The sequence below is a fragment of the Thrips palmi genome, unplaced genomic scaffold, assembly GCF_012932325.1.
Source record: "Thrips palmi isolate BJ-2018 unplaced genomic scaffold, TpBJ-2018v1 HiC_scaffold_17, whole genome shotgun sequence".
Taxonomy (NCBI): Eukaryota; Metazoa; Arthropoda; class Insecta; order Thysanoptera; family Thripidae; genus Thrips; species Thrips palmi.
Window position 1 is genome coordinate 2,588,178 of NW_023144626.1, and position 22,337 is coordinate 2,610,514.

The window sequence follows — 22,337 nt, forward strand, 5'->3', positions numbered from 1 at the left end:
GAACTGTTCCGAAACCGAGCGACAACGGGTGTATTCACCACTGAACAGTCCCTTTTGTTTACTTCAAGTGCAAACATGATTTAAATTTGACATTTCGAACGAAAAACATGATTGAACGAATTACTCTGTCGATTCTTGTATAACCGTGATCGTCGCAGAGTAGATTCTTCAATCAGCGTGAGAAACAGGTGGGCACTGTCACAACTTGCTAATCGAAAAATAGCCGCATAATGGTGTTTTTCACTTCGGTGCTTAAGGGTCGGTCTTAAGCAAGTTTTTGCAAATTTGAAGTATGATCTTGCCAGAAGTTTGTTGTTTGGAGCATTTGTTTTTCGTGAGGGTTGGTTTGCAAGTCTCTCCTGCCTGCATCGAAAATCGATGAAAGTGCCGTGCGGCCGGGCCGCATTCCAGACCTGTAAATCACCCCTTCCCATCTCACCTATTTTAATTTTTGACAGTCTCCACCTACTGATCTGAGCGATGCGTTTAAAGCACCTGAACACTGTTATACCAGCACAGGTAAGGTAAAAAGACTCAAAGTGTCAAAGTTCAATGACTTCTATTAGCTAATTATTTCCCTTTAACTGCGCAGGATGGAGAGGCTCGTATCACAGCGATTGCCTGGTCACCCAACAACTTGAAGCTTGCTGTATGCACGTCAGATAGAATCGTGCTTCTCTTTGATGAAAATGGTGTGAAACGAGATAAGTTTCCTACAAAGCCATCAGATTCAAAGGTAAACTCATGAATTAAAATTATTTACAAGACTCAAATATAATTTAAACATAACTTTTTCTCTGACAGTTTGGCAAAAAGAGTTATTCCGTGAAAGGCCTTGCATTCTCCCCAGACTCAACCAAAGTTGCTGTGGGTCAGACTGATAACATAATTTATGTCTATAAATTAGGTGATGATTGGTAAGCATTGATTTATGGTTGTTCCATCCCCTGGATTGTTAAAGGTTTTGTTTAACACATTGCTTTGCTTGAATTCTTATCAGGGGTGACAAGAAAGTCATATGTAACAAATTTCCACAGCAGTCTGCTGTAACATGCTTGGTGTGGCTTGCTGATGGGCCAATTATATGTGGGACTGCTGATGGAAAGTTGCGTGCAGCACATATTAAGAATAACAAGACCCAAACATTGTACACTACCAACTCCTATGTTGTGTCACTTGCAATGAAGTCAGTTAAATAACTGTATTGATGATATTTTCATGAGTTTTATATGTATACTGTACTCATTTCAATTTTTTTTGTAGCTCTCAAGGAACAGGATTTTTGTCAGGGCATGCTGACGGCTCAATTGTTCGATATTATGTGACTCAGGAAGATAATATGGAGCCCCAAGTAAGATTTGTAGCAGTCAATCATTCTCTTTTAAAAAAGAAAGCTGAAATAGAAGTGAACGAAGTTAAAGTAACTATGCAATCCTTCATAATGCTAATGTTAAATTTGTTTGTAGGGTAGAGTTACTACTCATCCCCACCCTGTTCCTCCCTATGCATTATCATGGCCTATGGGATGTGTCATTGCTGCAGGCTGTGACAAAAGAGTTACTGTCTATGACCGAGACGGTAGAGTCAGTAATCAGTTTGACTACAGCAAGGATGAGAGTGAAAGGGAATTTACTGTTGCATGCACCAGTCCAAGTGGACAAGCAGTGTGCGTTGGTAGTTATGATAAGTAAGTGTTTCTTCATTCAATTATCATTCTCATTTACTTTTGCGATCATGAAGAAATAATTTTACACTTTTATGTTTAGACTACGTTTGTTTGGATGGAATCCCCGAAAGCAATCTTGGGAAGAGGAAGCGGTTAAAGAAGTGCCTCATCTGTACACTGTTACAGCAATGTCATGGAAAAGGGATGGGTCTAAAATAGCATGTGGGGCTCTTTGTGGCTCTGTGGAAATTTTTGAATCTGTTATCAAGTACGTATGCCTCCCATTGTTTAAAACAAATTAAGCAACTTTCACCTGGTTTGCACAAGTTCTTTTATTTTACAGACGAATGCTGTGGAAAAATAAATTTGAGATGACTTATGTTGGTCCAAGTCAAGTACTGGTGAGACCATTATCCTCAGGAGCCAGGGGTGTGGTTCTAAGGTCACAATTTGGTTATGAAATAGATGACGTTCGAATAATGGGTAGAGATAATTATTTAGTTGCTAGGACTCCCAAAACTCTCCTATTGGGTGATCTAGAGCGGAACCTGTTAAGTGAGGTAAGAAATTAAATCAACGGGTAGTTAGTCTAATAAATAACACGGCAACACCTAAATACTTTAAAAAATATTTGCTCAGGTGATGTGGCCTAATTCCGGCCGGAATGAAAGGTTTTACTTTGACAACCCTTTGGTTTGTTTAATATTTAATGCTGGAGAACTGAGTCTTGTAGAATATGGCAGCAACCATATTCTGGGATCTGTCAGGTAGGTCATTTTCTTGCTTTTAACAATTATGTCTTCCAACCAGAAACTCAGATTTCATTTTACTTTTTTAGGACGGAGTTTATGAACCCACATCTCATAAGTGTCAGGCTCAATGAGAGAAGACCTGAAAATAGCACAGAAGATAGTAAAACTTTAGCATATCTTCTGGATTTGAAAACGATTTGTATTGGTGTGTAGTGAATGTATTATTTTACAAGCATGTTATAAGTCAGCAGTTTTGTACTTTTTTACCATATGCTTTTCCACTCCCTTTCCTTATTTATTATCCCCCTTTGTATGATTTTTCAGTGGATTTGGTTTATGGAGTAACTCTGTCTCAAGTGACCCATGATTCTAAAATTGACTGGTTGGAGTTGAATGAAACTGGACACAGACTGCTGTTTAGGGACAAAAAAATGCGCCTTACTCTTCTAGATATCAGATCTGACACGAGGACTCTGATTTTAAGCTATTGTACATTTGTTCAGGTAACTTCAGAATGTTTGTGCTTGCAAGTGCTTAAATTTCTTGTATAATCATTTTGATTTCAATTTTAGTGGGTCCCTGGAAGTGATGTTGTTGTTGCTCAGAGCCGATCAAACTTATGTGTTTGGTATAATATTGACCGCCCTGATGGGGTCACTATTATAATGGTGAAGGGAGAAGTCACCGATGTTGTAAGAGCTGATAACAAGACGGAAGTGAGTTTATTAGTGAGTCACAATTGCAGGTGTTACATCTTGCTCTGACCTTTTCTCATCTCTGTGCCATCTATTTTTATGAAGGTTTTGGTGCTGGAGGGGCACTCTCAACTGAGCTACGAGTTGGATGAGGGCTTGGTAGAGTTTGGCACAGCCGTTCAAGATAATGACTTTGGACGTGCAGTTCTCTATTTAGAAACCTTAAAAGATAGAGCTGTTGCTGAGGGAATGTGGCAAAATCTTGGGGCTATAGCGCTGTCTCAAAATAACTTAAAAGTGGCTGAGCGATGTTATGCAGCTTTGGGTGATATATCCCGCACCCATTTTCTGAGAGAGACTATGAGAATCGCTGAAGAATACTCTAAAGAAACAGGTTTGACTGCAGTATCACTATTTAACTACCCCCATATCCATGGGTTTTGTACAATTTCATTTGATTGTTATAGGTCAAGAGTGGACAAGTTGTCCAGATTTATGGGCTCGAATAGCATTACTGAATAACAAGCTAAAGAGCGCTGAAGCAATATATTTAGAACAAAATCAAATTGACAAAGCAATTGAAATGTACCAGAAAATGCATAAGTGGAACCAAGGTATCTTCGCATACAGCAATATCTTTTTTAAATTCCTTCAGTTATTTATGAATTGTAACACTTTTGTTCTTTTTCTTTCCCTCCTGAAGCTCTTTCAATTGCTGAGCTCAAGGGTCATTCCGGCACAGAAGATTTGGCTTCAAAGTACCTCTCTTGGCTTGTGGAAACAAAGCAGGACGACAAGGCAGGAGAGGTAAAAGAGCAGAATGGAGACCTTGAAGAGGCCTTACAACTGTACTTGAAGGCTGGACTTCCCCTTCGTGCTTCTAGGTGTGTAGGAGTCTCCTCTCTTCTACCTTACAAAATGAAAAAGAGAAATAGAGTGGTAAGTAGTTTTAACATTGTTCCACAGGCTGCTACAGAACAACCCTCATCTGCTCTCAAACGAAGACCTTGTTTCCCGCGTCACTTCTGCTCTTCATCGATCTGAATTATTTGAACAAGCTGGGCAGCTTTATGAGAAGCTCAACCAACCTCAGAAAGCCCTTGATTGTTACCGTCGAGGCCATGCCTATGCTCGGGCTGTTGAATTATCCCGGCAGATTTCACCTTCAGGTTCGTTTAAGGAAGGCAATTCTAGCCCCTATTTTGTAAATTTATTACCATTTTAAGGACTAAGAGCTCATATTTTTATTTAACTCACAGAGGTTGTGTTCCTCGAAGACCAGTGGGGAGACTTCCTTGTAAATTCTCAACAGTTGGATGCAGCCATAAATCACTACATAGAAGCTGGGAAAATGAGCAAAGCACTTGATGCTGCTGTAGGGGCAAGGCAGTGGAGGAAGGCAGAGCAAATCATTCAAGTGAGTTTCCTTCTTAGGAAAATTCCGGATTGCATTTGGAGAGCCTATAGTGGCAGTTCACTTAAGATTTGCACAGTGATGTATTCAGCACATTCAGCACTACATTATGCACTGTAGTTTTGAAATAGTGTCTTCTTCATGGTAGGTGTTTTCTTTTCTACTCCCATTCTGAGCAATTTAACTGTCGTTCAGCATCAAATTTATAAATGTAAAACAAAACCTGTACAATTCATTCTGTAATTTTTCAGGTAATAAAGGATAATAGTATTGTTGAGAAGTACTCTGTGCTGCTAGGGCAGCATTTTGCATCTGTACAAGATTACAGCACGGCAGAAAAGTTGTATTCCCAAGCAGGCATGTTTAAAGAAGCTGTGGAAATGTATAACAAAGCAGGTAAGTCTAAGAAATATACCGTAAATTGCTTGGGACCCATATCATCAAATTTATTTTTTACTTTATTTTTAGGCCTTTGGGATAAAGCTCACAGCATAGCCAATCAACATTTGCAGTCAAATGAAGTCAATTCTATGTATGCTGAGCAAGCAGCTTTGTTGCAACAACAGGGGAAGTTTCGGGATGCAGAGAAACTCTTTGTGTCTATTGACCAGCCTGATGCTGCCATTTCAATGTATAAACAGCAAAAGCAATATGATCAGGTCAGTGTGAATGTGAATGATAATGCAACAAATCTATAATACTTTCTCTTTTTACTGCCCCTTTTTTAAAGCCCCTTTTATTGTGTTTGATTGGTTGCATGTCAAATCATAAACTTAATTTGTCATTTCCAGATGATGCGACTCGTCGTTCAATATCATCCTGATTTAGTTCAGACGACTCATTTACACTTGGCGCAGCAGTTAGAAGCAGAATCAAGCCATGCATCTGCTGAGTATCACTATAATCAAGCTGGAGATTGGAAGTCTGCTGTCAACATGTACAGGACAGCTCTTATGTGGGAAGATGCCTACAGGGTAATGCTTGTGATCAATTAGATGTTGAAAATAAACCCTAAACTAAAGCAATATTTCTGAAATAATTGGATCATATTTTTCCTGCTATGATCAAGGTGGCTAACCAAAAGGGAGGAGCTGCAGCAGCAATGCAGGTGGCGTTTTTGTGGTCCAAGAGTCTGGGAGCCGATTCAGCTGTCAAATTGCTGAACAAAATGAATCTTCTACAGGCCTGCATAGATTATGCATGTGAAACATATCAGGTTGGTTAACTTCAAAGTCATGGCTCTACCATAAGCAATTGGTTTATTTTTCCTCACATATGAAGAATTCTCTTGCAGTTTGATTATGCTTTTGAACTGTCTCGGTTGGGACTGAAGTCTCACCTCCCCCAAGTTCATTATAAGTATGCTATGGCTCTAGAAGATGATGGGAAATTCCAAGAAGCAGAAGATGAGTTTGTGAAAGCAGGCAAACCAAAAGAAGCTGTTCTAATGTATGAGCAACTATGTAAACAGTACTTAATGATTACTTTTTGTTGTTGTGACTCAAAGATTAATTAATTCATGAAAATTTCTAGGTTTATCCACAATCTGGATTGGGACAATGCTGCCCGTGTTGCTGAGCTTCATGATCCAGATAGTGTTTCTGATGTTCTCATTGGTCAAGCAAAAGATGCATTTGCTCGAAACAGCCTTTCTCAATTTGAATCTCTGCTACTGCGAGCTCATAAACCAGAATTCATTGTTAAGCAGTACAAGGTAAGTAAATCTTGACTCACCAAGGATTTCTGTTATTTATTTTTGTTGAATTTATTTTTGTTTTCTCAGGAGGCTGGTATGTGGGTGGATGCCCTTCGTGTATGTAGAGAGTATTTACCTATGCGTCTCCCTCAACTACAAACTGAATATGAACAGCAGCTGGGCAATGCAAGTGGTCCAAGTGATGTTTCCCATTTGATAGCTCAGGCCAAGGAATGGGAGGAGAGCGGAGAATACAAGACAGCTGTTGACTGTCTAATCAGAGTTAGTCCTGCCACTACTTCTCTTTACATTGTCTGTACTTAAACAGTGATCATTATTCTCATTTTATTTTATGTTGCTCCTCAGGCAAGTTTAAATGCTCAAGATTCTTCCATAATAATGCGCACTCTCTCAGATGCTGCTGAAATAACAATGAAATTTCTGGAAGGGAATCAGTCTATGGAAGCAGTTCGTGTTCTAGGTAACACTTTTTTTGCTGTTTTAATATTGCAAAGGTACCTAAAGTAGTTACTTTTTTTTATAATAACCATCTTGTGACAGGACCAAGGATGATGGAAATGAAACAGTCCAGTCTTGCTGCCCAATTGTACCTATCTGCAGGTTTAAGCCGGGAAGCAATTGATGTACTCATTCAGGCAGGAGACTGGAACAGAGCAAAGAAAATTGCCAGAGAATATGACCCGACGTAAGGCTTCATTTTCTGCTGTTCACAAATTTTCTTTTAATAAGATTCTCTTTCAAAATTAATTATGTTGAATCTCTTTACAGTTATGAAGCATATGTTGAGGGAAGGCAAAAAGACTTACTCCGGTCACAGGGAAGAGTGGATCAACTCGCAGATGTAGATGTGATTAGTGCGCTTGATTTGATGGCAGAACAAGGACAGTGGGACAGGTGCCTTGAAGCAGCCTCTCCTCATGGACCTCATGTACTGCACAAATATGTAGCTCTTTATGCATCTCAGCTCATAAAGGTTTGTTACAAATTGTGGAACAAAATTTATAATTTTCCTTTCAACTAAATAAATGTAATTACAGGAAGGCCAGGCCCTGAAAGCATTCGGACTTTATACAAAATATGATGCTCCTGCCTTTTCTCAAAATTTCAATATTTATCGCAGAATTGCATTAGAAATATTTAGTATGCCAGGGCTTGACAATGCTGATGCCTTTACTACTTGGAAGCAGCTCCGCACAATGTTTTACAAGCTGGTAAGAAATAGAAACATATGTACATCATCAAATGATGCACACTGATTCAGTTGTTTTTATTCCAAGACTCCCTGAGTTGTAATTAATAATAATTCATTGATGGTGTTTTTGCAGATGGAAAACTTGCGGACAAGTTCTGAAGATGTATCTCAAGCTTACAACGAGTTTGAAACTCTTTTGAGAATAAGCCACTACTACACATTGTGGTCAGCCTGCAGGTCAAATCCGTCAATGGAGCAGACTGCATTTAAACTTGCTACAGCCTTGTTGAGATATTCCGACATTATTCCAGCAGATAAGGCATTTTACGAAGCTGGAATGGCAGCTAGGGTAAGAATGCTGATCTAAAAGTAACAAATACAGTAATAAAAAAGCAAATAAAATTTATCAAAGTTGCATTTTGTTTTTTGCTGCAGGATGTAGGTCGGGAAAATGAGGCGTTTGTCTTCTTGAACCACTACTTAGATATATGTGAGGCAATCGAGGAAGGAAATGTGGATTTGCTGGATCATTCAGACTTTACAGAAACAGATTTTCCACAAGAAATTCCTCTTCCTGCTGCACCGTACCTCAATCCAAAACAGCATGAAGAAGTCAAGGAGTGGGTATTGGCAATATCCATGGACCAAAAAGTTGACCAGGTACATTTAATTTAAAAAAAAAAAATAACAACCAAATTTTATTTTGTTGTACTTTGAGATTTGCTCGCTCATAATTGGTTTACAGGTTTTGCCTTTAGATGAGCGCAATCTTTATGCATCTTCCTTGCGGTCCAGTAACAAGGCAGAACCAGCAGCCTTCCCCTGTGTTGTGACTGGCTACCCAGTTATGGGTGTTGGCTCAGCAAGAGTTGGACGCCATCCTGCCCCTGTTGAGTTCCAGAAGTCTAATTGTTATGCGAACCAGGAGGATTGGAATGGGTTAGTGATGGCAGCAAGGCTGCCAGGTGGAACAGCCTCAAATTTTGCTGATGTTTTTGATTTTATTAATGAGTGGTGTGGTAGAAGTAATAGTGGAACTGCTGGCATGTCAGGGTTCTCTTTTAAGTAGAATTATGTTTCTAGGCTTTATGTAGTTTCATTGACTATTTTTGACTTGTGACTTAATTTTCAGTTGATGTTTGTATGGTATTTTCCCTTGTGTATTTTATGGTACTGGAGTGAATATATTTGTTGATAAACCACAAGTGTTTCCTCTCTTTTACCTTTTCCAAATCTGACTGCACCTAATGCTGCATGGATGATTCAAATATGATAATGACCAGAATATACAGAAAAGCGCCAACTTCGGTTTGTATTTCCAACTATGGTGGAGTTTATTGAGCAATTCACATAATCCAATTGGTTTAAGAACAAGTAAAACAATATGTATCGTCTTTTAAAGTTATTCCTGAAAATTCACAAATACTCTAAATTACTAAAATCCTCCAATTAAAAAAAAAGAAAAGAATTATCTTTGGAACTAAGGTAAGAGGTCATCACAGAATGATTCTAGTCAAGGTTCTTTGCTTATTACATACATAGCCTTAACATTCTGAAAAACAACAATCAACTTTCGTTGTCTCATCGTTCATTTTAAAAATACATATGATGCATTTTTATATTTACAAAATGTCTGCTTTTCAGTCAGTGAGCTGCCAGGCGCCTGCTCTGCAGAACATTTGTAAAATCCTCACTTTTTCTTCAAAATTTAGCTAAGACACGAGTTTAGTAAAATGAGCTGCCTTATGCTGTGGCAAAGAGGAGCGTCGCGACGGGTTCGGCAGATTGCCTACCGCGCTTAGTTTTCGGGGAACAGCTGGTCGTAGGTGAAGTTCTCCGTGATCCTGTTGGCCACCTCCAGCAGCATCTTGGACGCCGTCGCCTCGATGATGGGCTTGATCACTTTCACGAAGTCCTTGTTGTTGGCGTTGATGGCCTGGTTCACAGACTCGCCTGGAACGGGGAACAAGGAACAACCGGTAAAACGCCTGCGAGAGCCGAGGTAGGCAAGCCCGCCACACTGCCGTGCGTGGGAGCCTGCGTGTTGCCTACCGGCCGGGCGGTCCGCTTGGCTCCGCTCCCAAAAGCAAAAGGCAATACTCACTGAGCACGGGGTCGTTGCCGAACAGGTTGCCGAGGTAGATCTGGTAGTTGGACAGCGCCACGTCCAGGTCCAGCTTGTCGAACTTGATGAAGCGCTGGCCGTTGCGCTCCTCGATGCGGCCCACCATGGTCGCCTCGCCGTACACGTCGGCTGGAGAGAGAAAGAGACAGTCAGGCAATGTCCGGCACACTGCAACGCCACCAACATCCCGTTTCCAACTCACTCGTGTTGCCGGTCATGGGCCCGCGGGTCTTGATGGGCAGGGCCAGCACGTTGACGTTCACCTCGTACTCCCCGGTGAACCGGATGGCGGGGATCTCGATGCTGGCGCGGAAGGTGTTGGTGGCCAGGTCGGTCCTGGAAACGGAACCAAGTCAAAGTTAGCCAATCGGATTCGCGGACGAGTCGCCTGGCAGACGGCGCGGAACATGTCCACTCACTCGATCTTGTGGATCTTGAAGTCGCTGACGCCGCGCGCGTCCACGTTGTGGCCCAGGGCCTTGAACCGGGGCAGGCGGCTGTTCTGCACCGGGGTCACGTTGATCTCGCGGAGGTGCAGCGGCTCCATGGCGGGCACGTCCAGCTCGGGGATTCCTAAACAGAAGATTCACGGTTCGAATCCCGGCACTGCCTCTGTTTTGAAAGCGGTACATTGACCTGCTAATTTCTTTTTGACGTGACGACACTCACCAGCCTTGAGCTGCGGCCTGAGGTTCTCGATCGAGTCCCTGATGCAGTCATTGAGGTTCGGGTTGTTCCTCTTGCACACCTTGATGTAGGAGGCTGCGGGCAAAGACAATGATCACGCTCGGTTAGGGAAGACGCACACACGCACTCACACACACACAGTCACACACACCGACACGCAGGATGAGTGAGAAGCAAGCGTCCCGGCCCGGTGGGAATGGGACCTGAATGGAACCCCGCGCCGCCCGCGCTCAACCACCCATCACCTCGGGCACGTGCTCCGTCGCCGCGTCTCTCTCGCACCCCAGCGGGACGGTGCGGGACGGTGCGGGACGCACCGAGGAGTGCAAGAGAGAAAGAGAGAGGCAGGGCCACGTGCCCCGCCACGCCGGGCCTTCTCAGCCGCATCTCCGAATTGGCTCCAAATTGGCGGTGTAAGGCAGCGCTGGAACAGACGTCGCGTCGTCTGCTCTGCGTCCGGGACGGTCCGGGACGGTCCGGGAGTCGGAGACGTCGTCATCCGTGTCTACGCCGCGGGTCGGCCGGGCCGGCCGGGCCGGCGCCACGCGTCTGTGCAATCATTTCCGGCCAGAGCACCCAGCGCGGCCTGCCCCGCTGGGCCCCGCTGGGCTTGTGCTTGTTGTCCACCCAATTTGGAATTTCCCCGCGCGGTTGCCGGATTCCGATTCCCATTCCGCACGGCGTTTCGCCACTCCGTCTCTCTCGCACCCCTGAGGAACGCCCCGTGGGTGCGAGAGAGACAGAGCGACGAAACCACTGCGGGTGACTCTGCCGAACGGCGGCTAGCGAGGTCCTGCAGGTCCTGCGAGGGAAGTCCGCCGGCCGGGCGGTTCACACGCCCGTGACCGTGGTCCTGGTCGCCGCCTCGCCGCCGTGCGGCGCGCGCAGCGCAGGCAGCCGCTTCCTACTGGCGTCAGAAAGCCGAAGCCTCCGACGCCAGCACGCCACTGCAGTGTTATTGATTGAGGAATCCAAAGCTAGCGCAGCGAACAAAGACAATGTACGCAACTATTAAATATGCGCTGCGGCTGCCAAGGATGTGCGCGTAGTACACTGGAGGACGCTGCTCGACGCTGATCCACGGCCGGCCGGCAGATTCCGTACAGTGTTTTCGTCGCTCCGTCTCTCTCGCACCGGCCGGGGTCCGAGTCCGTGGGCGGGGCGCGAGAGAGACGACCGTGCGACGACGCACTTCTAGGAATAGTCTTTCCGCAGACTACCGTTCGCGCGCTCATTCAGAGAGGATGGGATAATTCCGGATAATTCTATCGGTTGCATAAGAGCTAAACGCACGAGGCGGCAGACGCCGCGTGGCCGGAGAGCAGAGCGATTTGCACACGATGTGTCACGAAGTACCGCCCGCCGCGGCACACGCTCCACGTCACACGCCACGTTCGGTCGGTTCGTGCGCCGTGCCAGGCCGCGCCGGCAGTGCAACGTTTTGACACCAATTGGCGCCGGTTTCCCCCAACTCTGCCGTGCAGTGCAGTGCTGGCTGTGCTCCTTTGCCGCGGCCGGCCCCCGACGGTTCGGCAGTCCCGCCGACCACGCCTGCCTCCGGACTGCCTGCCCGCCAAGGGGCTCGACCTCTCTGTCTCTCTCGCACTCACAGGGCGTCGCCTAAAGGCGCGTAAAAAGTGGGCAAACAGGCGATCAAGCGCACCCATGTGCATCCCGCCTACTGCTTTAAATATTCACTCCACCTGGTACACGCCTTCGGAGTCGACCTAACAAGTACCGAGTAAGCAAAGTTGGCAACTTCTCGCCACGGCGATCGGAGGCTCGCCTGCGGGGGGTATCGACGGTTTTTTCCTACCGATCATACACTCTCGAATTTCCTCGAGCACCCGTCTCGCTGTGGTGTACAGACGGCCTTCGGCTGTGAAATTGGTTTCGCCCGTTCTAGGAAATAGATCATTCTCTCAGAGATGGGACCCGGCAGGCCTGGCGGGCTCCACGCGCGGGGACGGATGGGGGGAGGGGCGGGGGGCGTAGGCGCACGTCAAACACTGTGGTTGCCACCGGCAATCGGCGTGCGCGGTGCGCGCAGGACCGGGAAAACCACGCATCAAAAAATTGAAGATGAGAAATCACTCTGGCGGAGAGCAGGCTCACGCACTGTCGTGTCAACACGCTCGCTCGACGGGACGCTCGCGCTGCATCGCCCTTGGACACCGAGCGCCACGCTCGCCGCCACGCTCGCCGCGCCCGAGCGCGCTGCCGGCTGCACTCCGATTGCACTTGACCGTGGCCGGGCGGAAACGCGTGCAGAAGCGCGCGAGTTTTCGGAAACAGTTCCGTCCGGCAATGCGGCGCGGCGTGCGCACCGAGCACGTAATGCGTTACCGCTTGGCCGAGCCGTGCCGCGCCGTGCCGTGCCGCGCCGCGCCAATGTTCACGCCCAGCCATTGAGCGTGTGAGGCGAGGCGACGCGACACGCGTCCTCGGCGCCTCCTCGCCGCTCAGTCAATTACGTCGCGGCCCCGCTTCCGAACCGAGCTCCCTCGCGCTGTCTCTCTCTCACTCCAACGACTCGCCGCACGCGTGCGAGAGAGACAGCGCGACGAGGCATTGTTCAGGACTGCCCCTGACGAGAAGCGTGAGAATCCAGGCGTCATTTCACTCGAATCAGTCTCGGCCTGACGCGCGGCACTTCGTGCTCACAGTGGTTCCTGTCGTGTTTTTATGACGGCTAGGACAGTTTTTCCTTCTTATTTTTTTTTGAGGGGGCGGGGAGGAAAAGAAGTGACGAACCAAAGTCAATTGGCACTGTGTTCCAGTGGCTGGCCTTTCGCTAGTTTCGTCCTTGCGGTGACATTTCGCTCCGGGCCTTCCGGGCGCGAAGCCGCCAACGAGTTCCAGTCCAGCCCAACCCGGGGCAGTGGGCTCTCGCTGCAGGTGCCGCCGGACTTGGATGTATTAGACGCGTCTAGAGTTTTGTCCGCCTCCACCGGTCTTCTGGCGCACTGTGCGGGACGTCCGTGGCTTTCAGGGGATGCCATGGTGCGGGCCGCGCGGTGTGCAGTTTGGCGCACTCGACGGCGTCCTTGAGGGCGTCCGAGATCGCAGCGCCACGCCACGCCACGCCGCGCTACGCCACGCCACGCCACGCCAAACGCGCCAAGCCGCGGAAGCTCTTTCGCGGAGCATCCCGCCGTTCGACGTTTTAATGAATCACTTGTCTCACACAGGGGAAAAAATTCCGCGAAGAATGGCACCGTGTGGCAGGTCACCTTCAAGGACCGCTCAAGTCCCTTAGCCGCGGTGTCCAAAGGACCCTTGTTCTAGGGTCCTAGAACTGTGTCATTTCAGGTTCTAGCGGTTTTCCCAGTTCTACATCGTGCCGTTACGCCCCGTGGAATAACACTTGTGCGCGAAAACGGTAATTAGATTAGCGAGAAACGAAGAGGGGAAGCCAAAATTAATAAGATCATTGCGGTAGTCAAATATTGAAAACGAAAACAGCGAAACATAACGACAACAAGTGCGCAAAAAGTGCGCACGTAACTTTTTTTTAAAAAAGTAAATTTTTGACAATGCGTGAAGACTGCTGTCATGAGGGTGGGTGGTCGCTGACTGGATGCCAGGGTGGCCGTCCACAGAGTACTCACGCAGGGGCTTCTGGGCGTGGGCCAGGGCGAGGACGGCGAGCAGGGCCGCGGCGGCGAGGGCGGTGGCGGTCTTCATCGCGGTGGCTGCCGGTGGCTGCTGGAGGAACGGAACTGAACACGACGGGCGCCGCGGAGCACTGCGATGCCCCAGCGCGGGCGCCGGCAGTTTTATAACAAACAAGGTTGGGACGCGGCGGCGCCTCCTGCGCGGACCGCCGCGGGGAGTGGAGCCTCAGCGGCGCGCTGTTCGCTTGGCGCTTCGCGGGGGGCGGCGTGCCGTCGCGCGGTCCATGCGCAGGACCGAGCGACGGCAGCTATCAAAGTTCGGTCCCTATCACACAATTGTTGAACAAAAGTTGAAAAAAAATAACAGTACAAAACAAGGGGCCGGGGGAGAGGGTTAGTCCTCGATTTGGTACTTGGTCGCCTGAACGCCTCTGCTCGTCGTGCTGTGATGGAAGTCTGAAGGTGCCATCACGCTGATGGAGACGACAAAACGACAGTGCGGCCGGGGGGCCTGCGCGCTCCGTCTCCCTCGCACCCCTGATGGACGCCCCATCAGTGCGAGAGAGACAGCAGAGCGACGAAAGCACTAATCCGCACGTGCCTGCCCCGTGCTCGTCGCCGAACCTGGAGAGCAAGCCCAAAGTGAAGGCACGACCAATCACCGCCCACCGCGCTTATCCATCACCAGAGCAGCATCCGCGTCCGCCAGCGGAGCGGAGGAGGAATTAACGGTCGCCCTGTCGCGCGCGTGCGCGTTCAAAGCGCTCCATTGCCGGCGGAAAATCTTACAACATCTCGAACAAACCAATCGACAAAACGAAGCCGCTGATTGGCGGCGCGGATCGGGAGTTTCCTGCGAACGACCGCCGTCGTGTTCCCTCCTCGGCGCCAAGCCGCGCCAAGCCCGAAGCGCGAAGGGAGCGGAGGCGCCATGCACACACACACACACACACACACACACGTACACACACACACACACTCTCACACACACACTCGCAGGCCTGCCGTGCGGCACGCGGTGCGGCATTGCAGCCGATTTTTCCGGCCGTTCCCGCGACGTGCCTTTCTCGGTGGTCGTGCAGCAGGCAGACTGATTCCGAGCCTCGCGGCGTGCCGCATAGGGCGCGAGAGAGACGGAGCGCAAGACCCTCCCGGAATGAGTCTGCATAGCACTTGCGTAGCGGCGCGTCCACTGCAGCGTGAGCCGTAAAAAGTATTTTTGCAAAGGCGATGAGTTTCGGGAAATAAAGATCCTCTCCGAGCGAAGGAGCCGCGCGGTCCACACACTGCAACGGCCGACCGTTGATCATCATGTCGCGGTGATCATCGCAACATTTGGACATGATGACGTCAGGACGATGACGTCACCCGAACAGTGCTTCGGTCGCTCTGTCCCACCCCTACGGAACGCCGCACGCGTGGGAGCGAGACGGAGCGGCGGAGATCTGTTTGAAATGAGACCACTGACTGCGCGACGTCAGGAAGACGTCAGGACGACGTCATCGGACGCGTGCCTCCATACGGGCAGTGCGGTCCGTCCGGGTCCAGCGGCTGCCAGCGGCCAGCAACAACAGGGCACCCATTAGCATGCGGGATGGTGTGCGCTCCAGGCTTTCAGGCCGTGCAGGCCTTTCGGCGTCCGCACTGGGTGCCGTGCGCTGTGTGCGGTGCGCGCCGGTCGAACCGAACCCGACCTAACCTCCTCGGCCTGCAAGTGGACCATAACTGAGCGCGCTGAACGGAGTCAGGAAGTTTAAGATCCGAGTGCTTCAAAATCAAAAGGAATGTGCATCTGCGCGCGCATGCCAAACAAAAACACCCGATTTCGCAGTGTAGGTTGGACGAGGTTAGGTTGGCTGAAATGAGGTTAGGTTAGTGAGGTTAGGTTCGGCTGTGCTCCCCGTCCTTCCTCTCTAGCCTCTCCAGTCTCCCTAGTCCGTAGCGGCACGCAAGGCGGGGGACGCGTCGGTGCCACTACACTGTAGCCTGCCCCGTCATCAGGGGGACAACGGCGGGAAAAACTGAAAGATGACGGGATGCGCGGGGATTTGAACCCGTGCCCTGCGTGGGATTTGGATGGGTGCCTCGAGTGAACGATCGTACAGAGTAGCAATCTGCCGCTGGGTCAAGGGAGGACAGGGCATCGGGCGCTCGAGTGCTCGCACACTACAACTTGCGGTGTTTGGAGTGGAGACAGGAGGACCGGGATGAAAAGGTTCTGATTTGAGCTCCTATCCTCCCATTGATTTTGGTTTGTCCATGTTTGTCGACAAGAGCTGCTGCAACAGAACCTTACTCTCAGAGGAGATCCAAAAATCGAAAAGTGAGACATCTGAGTGGGGCTGCCAGGCTGAGCTAGCCCCGCCCCCGCCGCAAGAGCCGCTACAGTTTGGCCGTGGCAGTGACTTGAACGCGGCGGCGCGGGCAGGGTAGGGCTGGGCCGTCGGCCGCCGTCGGGGCCGCTCGGGGCGAGCGCGTACGTCACGTCGCGTCGCGTGGCTGGAGCCTCCAGGATCTAGAGAGCCTCCAGTGAAATCAACAGTCAGGCGGCGATGGCTTTTCTTTCCGCTCCACCAGTTTGCGCTTTAAATTGTGTTTTATCCCAGTCATTTTGTTTTGGGGAAATAGTAATAGACAGACAGCAGCAAAAAAAAAAAAATTCTAAAAAAAATATCCATTGGAAATTGCCGGCTTTTTTTGTTGGAATGACCATCAATTATTAAGTTTAATAAATTAAAATTAAGCCGTTTTTTTAAGGCATTCCTCACCATAAACTTGCGGCCAATGCTCGGGTTGAAGGACGCGGGGCGTGATGCGAGCGCGGACGTGCATGGGCACTGCTTCGTAAACACGTAAGCACGTAAACTCGCGTCTTCCATTTCCAATTCAATGCCGGGGTGGCTTCCCTTTGTCTGAGTTTCTGTCTTACGGCCTCACACTGCAGCGCGGCTCGTTACTGTGTGTGTGTGTGCGCGCGCAGACTGCACACGCGAACGTTGGCACCTCACGCAGCCCGCCAAAGCACGGAAGGGTCCATGACACGGTGCAGCGGCCGTGTGTCTGGCTGCGCCTGTGCGTGTGTGTGTGTGTGTGTTCAGGGGCCGGGCCCGATGCATCCAACACTCCATCCTGCAGTAATAGTGCCGGAAAGATGGGAGGGAGAGAGATAGAGAGAGGCCGCAGTGCGGAGCTGAAGGTTGGCCGCGAATTCTGTCACGCTCATACTCGTTGCGGTTATCGTTAACGCCTGTTGGGGGGTAGCTCAGGGAAACCTCCTCCGTCGGCTCAGAGCTAATCCTGCTACTGTAGGAGTACATCCATGTAAGGAGTTTCTTGAACTAAGATAATTTACTAGGATCAAGTGAATTGCCTTGGTTCAACTTTTTGGAGACGACGTCAATTTTGTGACAGCGTCCGACAGTGTCCGAGCGTCAATTGATTCTCCCAGAATGTTGCACATAGTGTGAAAATTAACCGCCGTCATTGAGACATCAACTACAAAATTTACAACAAAAAAAATTACGAAAAAGAAACCCTTGTTGAAGGCAACATGACGAGCGTGCCATCCTCAATTTCCCAGACCAAACAAAACATGCGTTCTGTGTTTGGCAGCAGAGACTCTGGGGAGTTCCAGAAGACCAACCGAGTCGTCCGAATCCGGCTTGTGGTTACCCACACTGCAATTAACTGCCTCGCCTCTGTAAAGACCGCAATAATTAAAACGCGCTGTTTTCCTCGGGTCCCAATATTTTGCTCCGATTGTTGTTTGTTGTGCCTGCTCGAGCAGGCTCGACGGACGGCGTGGGCACCAAGCACAGCCTCAGTGTTGCAGAACCTGCCAAACTGCGCCGCTCAGCGTCGCTAACGTTTGAAACTTCCATGTCTGCAGGAGACTGGACTGCCCAGGGCCGCCTGGCGGGTAGGCCACCCAATTGGCGCGTCGCACACGTGTGTGTGTGTGTGAGTGTGAGGGTGGGAGTGAGAGAGAGAGTGAGTGTCACTGTCACAAATAAAATGGAGCGGGTTTATGAATTGCTTCACAATCGTTTATTTCCATACAAACTCGGAACATTTATTCAAAGAGGGGTATTTTGCGCGCAGTAACAAATAGACAATTGCACTCTGTTCTGTCACAAAAATAACTCTTGCTACTTTATCAAAATTCACTTTTTTTTAACAGTAATTGCAGGTCCTAATGATTAGGTTTAAGATTTCGAAAAGTTAGTAATTGCGCGTTTTACCGAGGTGTTAAAAATTAACGTTACACTAAAGTGACAGTTTACTTAATGCCTCAGTCGGCATTCCACATTTATGATTTACAAAAGGAACGGAAAGGAGTTCTTTATACAGTTTTTAGTTGCTGCGAAATCAATTCATTTTGGCACAAAATATATTCAGATTGAAAAGTTTAGATAACTAACATGGAAGGATTGAAGGAGATATGGCAGTTACAAATGTTTTATTTGAATATAAAATCGCAACTGGATCTCTCATAGTTATCAACTGTAGTACTATGGGTTGCAGTCCTGAGCAAAATGTGCAAACTAATTCTACCGTGAGTAATGTATTTCTTTAAAATAATTACACTCGAAAACTCACATACAGCTACGAAGACATCGGCTCAGGATACCCATCGCTTAAAATTACTAATTAAATAACAATAAATGGAAAAATCATTACGCACTATTCTTAAAAATGCATATAAGTTATTGTCATGGGCTTCAATTGGAACTTTTAATTTATTCTTCTTCGTAATAAATACCACTCGATCATACACTCTACAAATCTTTCAGCTGGACACATATTGTTCTCATAAATTGACCTTCAATCGACTTGATTGAAACCTTACACAAAATTCACTCTATTTTAACACTGATATCTCCTTGGACGTTTAAAGCAATAGCGCGAGAGGAAAGTTTCACGTGTTACGTAATACTTATGAAGCAAACCAATTTCAGGTCAGTTAAAGCTAAAGATCACGAATAGGCGCTCCTCCGCCGCAGGCAGGACAGAATTAGTGTTGTTCACTCTAAAAGTCTTACAGTGAAATTTTAGCTGAGATACAGTGATTCCGGCGCCAGCATAAACGGAAACAGCATTTCTCCATAATACGAATCGTTTATCGATTTTCACTGTAACGTGCAAAGAAAAACTTTCATAATGCAAAGAAAAACTACGTTCGTATTACTAGGCTGTTTCCGTCGCAAAATGGTAAATTTCTTCGTAAGACTTGGGATTGTCTGCCGTGTGGGAGCGGCCAGCTTGACTCAAGGAATGAACATTTTCGAAGCGCACCTTGCACCGTTCGCCAGAAACAGGAGGGCGGTGACGGCGCAGCGACACGGGGCGAGGAGAGAAGGGACGCGAAGGACGTGCGGGGCGCAGGTTTCCAGCCGAGGGCGAACTGAACGCCGGGTCGCCCTCGTCTCTCCAACGGCGGGCGTATTTCGGAATTGGATTTCTGACCTTCGTTAACCCCACATGTCAACAACCGCCGCACCTTTGAGGAGACGAGCCCGACCGCCACGGCGGACGTCACGGGTCAAGCACCGAGCAGCCCGGGCCGCCGCCGTACAGCCGCCGTGCCGCGCTGCGCTCGCGAGCGATGGGTTGCCTACCCAGGCCGCCACATTACCATTACGGGCTAGACCACACATGATCGTAGGCTGTTGCTTGGCCGTTGGTGATGGTGATGGGCTTGGCCGCTTGGCTCGCTACTGCACCATGTTGGCGCGAATCCACTCGGCGTAGTGGTCCACCCTGGTGTACACGCTGGGCACGCCCTCCACGCCGCACTTGGTGGAGCCGAACGACACCATGGCGATCTGCGGACAGAGACACCAGTTGATGACTTTGTCGATACCCCGTGGCGTCTGGGCGAGCCTGCCACTGCCACGCGGGGTAGTGCCGCACCTGGTAGTAGCGCGTGCCGGTGGCGTCCAGGGTGACGAGCGGCGCGCCGCCGAAGCCGGAGCAGGCGTCGTGGCCGTCCTCGCCGCCCACGCACAGCATGTCGCTCGTGACGGGCACCACGCGCTCGTAGACCTGCGCGCACGTCTCCAGCGGCAGCACGGGCAGGTCCAGCTGCTGCTGCTGGCCCGGCACCGCTGCAACAGAGAGTCGAGAGTTTGCTCGCAAGCGCACAAAGGCGACCAACATTCTAGACGCGTTTTGAGCTCCAGAGTCGCTAAATGGGACTCGAACCGGACGTGTGACCCCACCAATGGATTGCTCTCCGAACGAGGAATCCATTGGTGGGGTCACACGGTCGGTTCGAGGATTGGCAAGGCGTTGCTAGGCGTTGCTTACCCCTCTGGCCGGCAGCGAGCCCCCAGCCCACCAGCTTGGCGCGCTGGCCCACCACGCCCACCACGTTCTGGCTGATGCAGATGGGCTGCGCGCCCAGGGAGAAGGCGATGGGGGCCTTGAGCACGAGCAGCGCCACGTCGTGGCGGAACGAGGCGCGCTCGTAGCTGGGGTGCACCACCACGTGGTCCACCGGGATGTCCTGCGGCGGGCGCGCGCAGAAGCCCGTCGAGCAGTCGGGGTCCTCGTCGGCGTCGTACTCCCCCACGCGGACCGCCGACCTGCGGGACGAAGGCCGTGGGGAAGAAAGTTGCCTCGGATCGTTTTGGAAAATTTGCGAAACCTGCACTCGACTTACAGCTTGTGCGTGGCGGTCTTGGCCAGCGCGCAGTGGGCCGCGGTCAGGATCACCCGTTCGGAGATGATGGAGCCGCAGCAGGGGTACTCCATGGCACCGGTCTCGACCTCTGTGACAACGAGGACAACGTGAGTAAGGGCATCCTCCAAAACCCAATTTTTTAAAAACAGAAACGTTGAGATAGTGTAAAGAATTTTGACAGAAAACAGTGACTAATCAAAAAGGAACTTGTCAATCATTTCGCTCTTGATGGAGGCGGCAAGGAAATATTTTTGCTCATTGTCGTCGAACCATCAATCGAACAGACAAGCGAGCATTGTCCAAGTTGGCTTGCTCGTGCGCGGGGCGTCCTTGCCGCTCGACACGGATACGCTGCAGCGGGGCGGACTTACTCTTGAAGCCGATCCGGGCCACCCAGGGCTGCGAGCCGACCCCCGCGTACCGACTCCTCCAGTTGTACAGGTGCGGGGTGCCGCACTTGTGGGGCAGGGGGTCGGGGGTGGTGATGGCGGGCGGCGCGGTGGTCACAACGGGGGCGGCGTTGGCGGCGCCCGTGCTCATGTAGATGGGGGAGAAGCCCCCCGGGGGACAGCAGACCATGGCCTCCGAGCCCCTGGAGCCGCACGACAGCTGGGCCAGCCTGGTGGAGCCGAAACAAAGACAGTACAGTACAAAGAGGCGAAAAAAGGAGAGAAAAGAAAAAGAACCGAGCGGGATCCACCGAAGCATATGACGTTGTATGTTCGACCTCGGCCCCGGTGCCCCCGGTGCCCCCGGTGCCCCCGGTGCCCCAGGCCGCGAGGGGCGTTTGGACCGCCAGTTCAGTAATTCATTTTTGAACACAAAAGAGCAGGTCCTGAATGCTTCCCTCGTTGAAAGGATTTTGTTTGGCGCAGTGTCACTGCTCCTTGGAGTCAGCCCAGCACAACTCCTTATGCTGCCCTACTTCCCCCGCTGTCATAAAGGCGTTTATATCTTTCTGCATGTCGAGGAAGAAGCTGGTGGAGCACGGCGAGCACCGCGCTGTACTGTTCAAAGCGCGCGCACGTATCACATTTCGTGGGGGAAGTTCAAAATACCTGCAAGATTGCGTTTTCTTGTTGTTGTTAAGACAAATGTTTTTGTTGCTGGCGGGGACTTACTTGTCGCCGGCGAGGCACGTGCGGTCCAGCAGGTCCAGGATGGTCCTGCACTGGGTGAGCGGCGTGCAGTAGGCGCCGGGCGCGCACAGCACCACGTTGCTGGCGGTGGCGGCGGTGGGCCCCAGCGTGTACGGCACCGACCGCGGGATCTTGCTGGAGACCAGGTCGCCCTCGTCGCCCATGTCGGACTCCAGCTCGGGGCCGGCGGACAGCCCCACGGGCAGCCCCACGGACACGTCAGCCGGGGAGGACGCGTACGCGGCCGTGTCCACCTCCACGGGGTCCGGGGACGCCGACGACGCGGGGTCCGACCACAAGGCCGCCGAGTTCGGCGTGGTCACGGCGACGACCTCGGGGCTCCCCGTGCCGACCAGGCCGGCCATGCCCGAGGAGGTGCTCCATGCCGCGCTGAGGGGCGCGGCGCTGGCGGCGCTGCTCTCCGACAAGCCGGGGCCCGGCGAGGACTGCAGGCGCTGCACGTCGGGGCCGTCCTCGTCCACGAGGGGCCGCACGGCTGGAACACAGACAGTCACACCATTAGCGCGAAAGGCTTGCCTCGAAAAAAAAAAGACAAGAAAGACCGCGGAGGGTTGTCTGGAGAAAAGCGGGCCAAAAAAAGGGAACGAAATTATTAGTCCTGCCACTACAACGAAGAATTTCTCAAGC

General features: G+C 50.3%; 3 protein-coding genes across 3 annotated transcripts; 1 reads left to right on the forward strand and 2 right to left on the reverse strand.

Moving 5' to 3' along the window:
- The first annotated feature begins 38 nt into the window (after positions 1 to 38).
- LOC117644175 (intraflagellar transport protein 172 homolog) lies at positions 39 to 8,638 on the forward strand. The gene is made up of 32 exons (XM_034383449.1): positions 39 to 188; positions 459 to 519; positions 593 to 736; positions 805 to 917; positions 1,001 to 1,186; positions 1,264 to 1,351; positions 1,467 to 1,687; positions 1,767 to 1,934; positions 2,010 to 2,226; positions 2,306 to 2,433; positions 2,505 to 2,623; positions 2,743 to 2,921; positions 2,991 to 3,134; positions 3,219 to 3,507; positions 3,581 to 3,727; positions 3,817 to 3,997; positions 4,080 to 4,282; positions 4,373 to 4,530; positions 4,779 to 4,923; positions 4,996 to 5,186; positions 5,319 to 5,501; positions 5,597 to 5,743; positions 5,822 to 5,976; positions 6,061 to 6,241; positions 6,311 to 6,505; positions 6,590 to 6,704; positions 6,785 to 6,929; positions 7,013 to 7,217; positions 7,282 to 7,455; positions 7,570 to 7,785; positions 7,872 to 8,096; positions 8,182 to 8,638. The coding sequence occupies exons 2-32, from the start codon at positions 481 to 483 to the stop codon at positions 8,503 to 8,505; spliced, it is 5,325 nt and encodes a 1,774-aa protein (XP_034239340.1). The 5' UTR covers positions 39 to 188; positions 459 to 480; the 3' UTR covers positions 8,506 to 8,638.
- Positions 8,639 to 8,740: 102 nt separating this feature from the next.
- LOC117644178 (circadian clock-controlled protein-like) lies at positions 8,741 to 14,009 on the reverse strand. The gene is made up of 6 exons (XM_034383455.1): positions 13,860 to 14,009; positions 10,231 to 10,323; positions 9,981 to 10,134; positions 9,764 to 9,897; positions 9,541 to 9,690; positions 8,741 to 9,389 (listed from the first exon to the last, which is right to left on the reverse strand). The coding sequence occupies exons 1-6, from the start codon at positions 13,933 to 13,935 to the stop codon at positions 9,235 to 9,237; spliced, it is 762 nt and encodes a 253-aa protein (XP_034239346.1). The 5' UTR covers positions 13,936 to 14,009; the 3' UTR covers positions 8,741 to 9,234.
- Positions 14,010 to 17,889: 3,880 nt separating this feature from the next.
- On the reverse strand, positions 17,890 to 22,135 carry LOC117643778 (phenoloxidase-activating factor 3-like). The gene is made up of 6 exons (XM_034382856.1): positions 21,672 to 22,135; positions 20,922 to 21,169; positions 20,530 to 20,638; positions 20,175 to 20,452; positions 19,779 to 19,972; positions 17,890 to 19,690 (listed from the first exon to the last, which is right to left on the reverse strand). The coding sequence occupies exons 1-6, from the start codon at positions 22,052 to 22,054 to the stop codon at positions 19,580 to 19,582; spliced, it is 1,323 nt and encodes a 440-aa protein (XP_034238747.1). The 5' UTR covers positions 22,055 to 22,135; the 3' UTR covers positions 17,890 to 19,579.
- Positions 22,136 to 22,337: the final 202 nt, after the last annotated feature.

Coding starts and splice junctions, on each gene's coding strand:
- LOC117644175 (XM_034383449.1), top strand. CDS start 481: ATGCGTTTAAAGCACCTGAACACTGTTATACCAGCACAG. Junction 1,935..2,009: donor ATTTTTGAATCTGTTATCAA/GTACGTATGCCT, acceptor TTTATTTTACAG/ACGAATGCTGTGGAAAAATA. Junction 6,705..6,784: donor GGAAGCAGTTCGTGTTCTAG/GTAACACTTTTT, acceptor ATCTTGTGACAG/GACCAAGGATGATGGAAATG.
- LOC117644178 (XM_034383455.1), bottom strand. CDS start 13,935: ATGAAGACCGCCACCGCCCTCGCCGCCGCGGCCCTGCTCGCCGTCCTC. Junction 10,135..10,230: donor CAGGCCGCAGCTCAAGGCTG/GTGAGTGTCGTC, acceptor TCTTCTGTTTAG/GAATCCCCGAGCTGGACGTG. Junction 9,691..9,763: donor GCCCATGACCGGCAACACGA/GTGAGTTGGAAA, acceptor TTCTCTCTCCAG/CCGACGTGTACGGCGAGGCG.
- LOC117643778 (XM_034382856.1), bottom strand. CDS start 22,054: ATGGCCGGCCTGGTCGGCACGGGGAGCCCCGAGGTCGTCGCCGTGACC. Junction 21,170..21,671: donor ACGTGCCTCGCCGGCGACAA/GTAAGTCCCCGC, acceptor CGGCTCCACCAG/GCTGGCCCAGCTGTCGTGCG. Junction 20,639..20,921: donor GGCCCGGATCGGCTTCAAGA/GTAAGTCCGCCC, acceptor TCGTTGTCACAG/AGGTCGAGACCGGTGCCATG.